The 3,723-nt window shown below is 53.2% G+C and overlaps 1 protein-coding gene across 1 annotated transcript; it reads left to right on the forward strand.

Annotated features, from left to right (window-relative positions):
- Nucleotides 1-1,828: 1,828 nt before the first annotated feature.
- On the forward strand, nucleotides 1,829-2,419 carry LOC142363679 (olfactory receptor 14J1-like). The gene has a single exon (XM_075439829.1). The coding sequence runs from the start codon at nucleotides 1,829-1,831 to the stop codon at nucleotides 2,417-2,419; it is 591 nt and encodes a 196-aa protein (XP_075295944.1).
- Nucleotides 2,420-3,723: the final 1,304 nt, after the last annotated feature.

Below are 3,723 nucleotides of genomic sequence, written 5' to 3' on the forward strand. Positions count from 1 at the left end.
AGCTCCCCATGCCACTTCTGGGAGAAGCTGTGGGTGGAAGGAGTGACCTCGACAGGGCAGGGTCCTTCTGCTGTCGAGAGGGTGTTGTGTGGGTCAGGGCTGCTCCCAGATCTGGATTAGCACTAGGAAACTTCCGAGGGGGTGTTTCAAGAGGAAGTTCAGGGTAGGATCTACTATAAGCATCAAGAAATTTTCCAACTTCGTGTTTTCAGTTTCCTACCCTGAGGGCAGGGGACAGGAGGAGGGGTGGGGGGGGAGGAAAGAGATGTAGAAAAGGACCTTTCGGGCTTGAGGAAGTCACTGAGACACCTCAGCTGTATCTTTGAGTAATCAGTACGTCTGCTAGGATTCTCCTAAAGTGCCTTCAGTCACTCCTCTTCCTACGGACAGCAGCATCATCAACTTTTCTGGACTCATCAGTGTATTCTGCACTTTTGAGCCTCCAAATAGGAACATGCAGGCAACCAGTGCCCTGCAAACAGACAGACTTCCGTAGGGCCAGAGTGAGTGCACAGAGGTTGGGACAGGGAAACATCTCCCAGGAGGAAAATCTCCAGGCAGCAGGGATGTGATCAGGGAATGAGAGGAAATGAAAAGCAGCAATGTGTCGGGAAGAGAATTTCAGAAATCTCCATACGAACTCCTCCTGTGCAGAGCCCTTCCTCTGAGCAAGACGCCTTGCCTCCTCTCCCACCCACCAAAGCCTCTGTCCTTGGGGCTGTGGGGTCCAAGGCACAAGCCACCTCCTGTGAAGCCAGAGCTCCAGCAGACTTTTGGTGCAGCTCTCCACCCCTCTGGCCATTTTTCTGTCCAGAGCACAGGGGCTGCGAGCAGCTGTCTGGCAACGCTTGTGTGTGGGAGGTGGCGTGCGACCGCTCTTCAAATCAGAAAGGTGCATGCCCACCTCTGCTGGGCACAAGACGAGGGACAGACCAGCTCCCCTCACTCTGCACTAAGCCGCAGGCAGTCCTCTTGCCTTGCAGGACTCGCTCTGTTCTCCCCAGCTGCTGCAGAAATGCTGTGCATTTCTGAGATCCAAGCACGCAACAGAGATGAGATAAAGGGAGTCATAAAGAAACCTCAAATCTATCAAACTGCCTTCTGCTACCCCAGATTTCTTACTGCTGGGAGTGCAGAGGCAGACAAGCCCTGCTGCATCAGGAGCAGTTTCATGTGACAAGGTTGAACACCAGGACTGACCCCTGTCTTTACCCTTCCCTTGAACCCACCACTGCAGAGCAGGGCTGGCTCCTTGGGAGGCAGTGTGCAGAGGTCCTGCTCCTCATGGAACACTGAGACAGCACAAACATGGGTCCAAGCCACAGAGCCAAAGGAAGGTCTTGTAGGACAGGAAAAACTCTTAGTGTGTGTATGCGTACCAGGGAGACTGTTATACTGGGAAATGGCTTTGATTTTTTCTCAGAAAAGTCTACTCCAACTTGTTTTTACTCCTCAGACAGTGCTCCATGCTCAGGGGAAGCAAATGCTCAACAACAGCTTCATCACACAGTTCCTCCTCCTGGCATTTGCAGACACACGGGAGCTGCAGCTCTTGCACTTCTGGCTCTTCCTGGGCATCTACCTGGCTGCCTTCCTGGGAAACGTCCTCATCATCACCATCATAGCCTGCGACCACCGCCTCCACACACCCATGTACTTCTTCCTCCTCAACCTCTCCATCTTTGACCTGGCCTCCATCTCTACCACTGTCCCTAAATCCATGGCCAATTCCCTCTGGGACACCAGGACCATCTCCTATGCAGGATGTGCTGCCCAGGTCTTTTTCTTTCTCTTCTTGATGACAGCAGATTATTCTCTCCTCACCGTCATGGCCTATGACCGCTATGTTGCCATCTGCAGACCTCTGCACTATGGGACCCTCCTGGGCAACAGAGCTTGTGTCCACATGGCAGCAGCTGCCTGGGGCAGTGCTTTGCTCAATTCTCTGCTGCACACTGCCAATACTTTTTCCATACCCCTCTGCAAGGGCAATGCTGTGGACCAGTTCTTCTGTGAAATCCCCCAGATCCTCAAGCTCTGCTGCTCACACTCCTACCTCAGGGAAGTTGGGCTGCTTGTGGTTAGTGTTTCTTTAGTTTTTGGGTGTTTTGTTTTCATTGTGCTGTCCTATGTGCAGATCTTCAGGGCCGTGCTGAGGATCCCCTCTGAGCAGGGACGGCACAAAGCCTTTTCCACGTGCCTCCCTCACCTGGCTGTGGTATCCCTGTTTATCAGCACTGCAGTGTTTGCATATCTGAAGCCCCCCTCTTTCTCTTCCCCATCCCTGGATGTGGTGGTGGCTGTTCTGTACTCAGTGGTTCCTCCAGCAGTGAACCCTCTCATCTACAGCATGAGGAACCAGGAGCTCAAAGATGCCCTGAAGAAGCTCATTCAATCAGCAGTCTTTCAGCAGCAGTAAGCTCCTCATGTCTCTTCCAAAGTCTTTTCCAATGTTTACCGAGACCTCCTGTGCCTTGGGCATTTTATCTGTGACAATTCCATTTCTCCAGGAATATCTGCATCCCCTCCACTTCTCCAAAGACGTGAACTTAATCTTTCTGACCGAAAGGCTTTAACACATGTATCTGGCACAACGGTAGAGGTTGCCTCCCATGTCACATCTCTGTAATAAAAGGGGATTTCCTCAGTGGCAGTTTCTGCAGGTTGGGCTCTTCTTCCAAAGCTGAAATCAGGAACAGACTGAGGAAACTGCTACCACGAGGCCTTGCTGCTGAGCAGGGCTTCTTTGTGGGGTGAGGTGTGTATAGGGTGATGCATTGGATAATGAGACTTGGACTGAGCTTTCACTTGTTGCTGCCCAGTGCTCCTGGAGATGGTGACAAGCAGCTGGCATCTGCCTGCAATAGTCTCGCCGTGGCTCCCAAGCAGCACAGCCTGATGGCTCTGCAGAGGAGAGCCTTGAGCTTGGGGCCCTGCAGCAAGCATGGGAAGGGGGCAGAAGCATCTGATGATGAAAGGAAAAACTCTCTTCTTGAGACTCTGTCTTGGGGCAGGCTGCTCTGTCACTGGAAGCAGCAGGAGCAGCCAAAGGAGTCCCAGGGCCAGGAGCCTTGTGCTGGGGAGAGGGTCTGGCACAGAGGGGCTGCCTGCATGGACACATAAGGAACTCTCGGAGACAACAAGAGGGGAAACATGGAGGCACTGGCCTGTGTCTCCTCATGCCACCAGCCATAGGGCTGAAGGGGAGTCTGAGCCCTCTCTCTGCCCCCCAAGAGCTGCTTTGCCCTTCAGAGAGGCTTGGGCTGTGGGGTGAGTGCTCAGAGCTCTGCAGCACCATGAGGCCAGGGCAGCCTGGGCTACCGTGTTCTGCTGTGCTGGGGACAAGGCAGAGGCGTTGGAGAGATCTAAGGAGGGTCTGGTCTGGGCTGAAAAATTCCCAGAAAATACAGAAGTTAGATGAGCTGTGTGACCATGCAGAGTGAGGATACACTCCATTGGGTTTGTGGTACAAAGCCAGGACTCATGAAAGGCATTCGAAACATGAAAGCAGAGGAGAGAGGAATTGGTCTGCACCTTTGGTGACATGGACAGAGCAGGAAGGTGACCCAGGGTGTCTGTCACCCCCCAGCCCCTCTTATTGGCCGTTTCCAGCACTGGTTGCTCATCCCAGGTTTCTGGTTGAGTTTGCTGTGAGGTCACCTCCACCTTCCTGCTGGGCTCAGTGCTCATGTCAGGGTAAAGTCCAGTCCTGCCTGGCTTCTC

This window comes from Opisthocomus hoazin, chromosome 19 (genome assembly GCF_030867145.1).
Source record: "Opisthocomus hoazin isolate bOpiHoa1 chromosome 19, bOpiHoa1.hap1, whole genome shotgun sequence".
NCBI lineage: Eukaryota > Metazoa > Chordata > Aves > Opisthocomiformes > Opisthocomidae > Opisthocomus > Opisthocomus hoazin.

Bases quoted from the DNA above. Each gene is read 5' to 3' on its own strand.
- LOC142363679 (XM_075439829.1), top strand. From the start codon at position 1,829: ATGGCCTATGACCGCTATGTTGCCATCTGCAGACCTCTGCACTATGGG.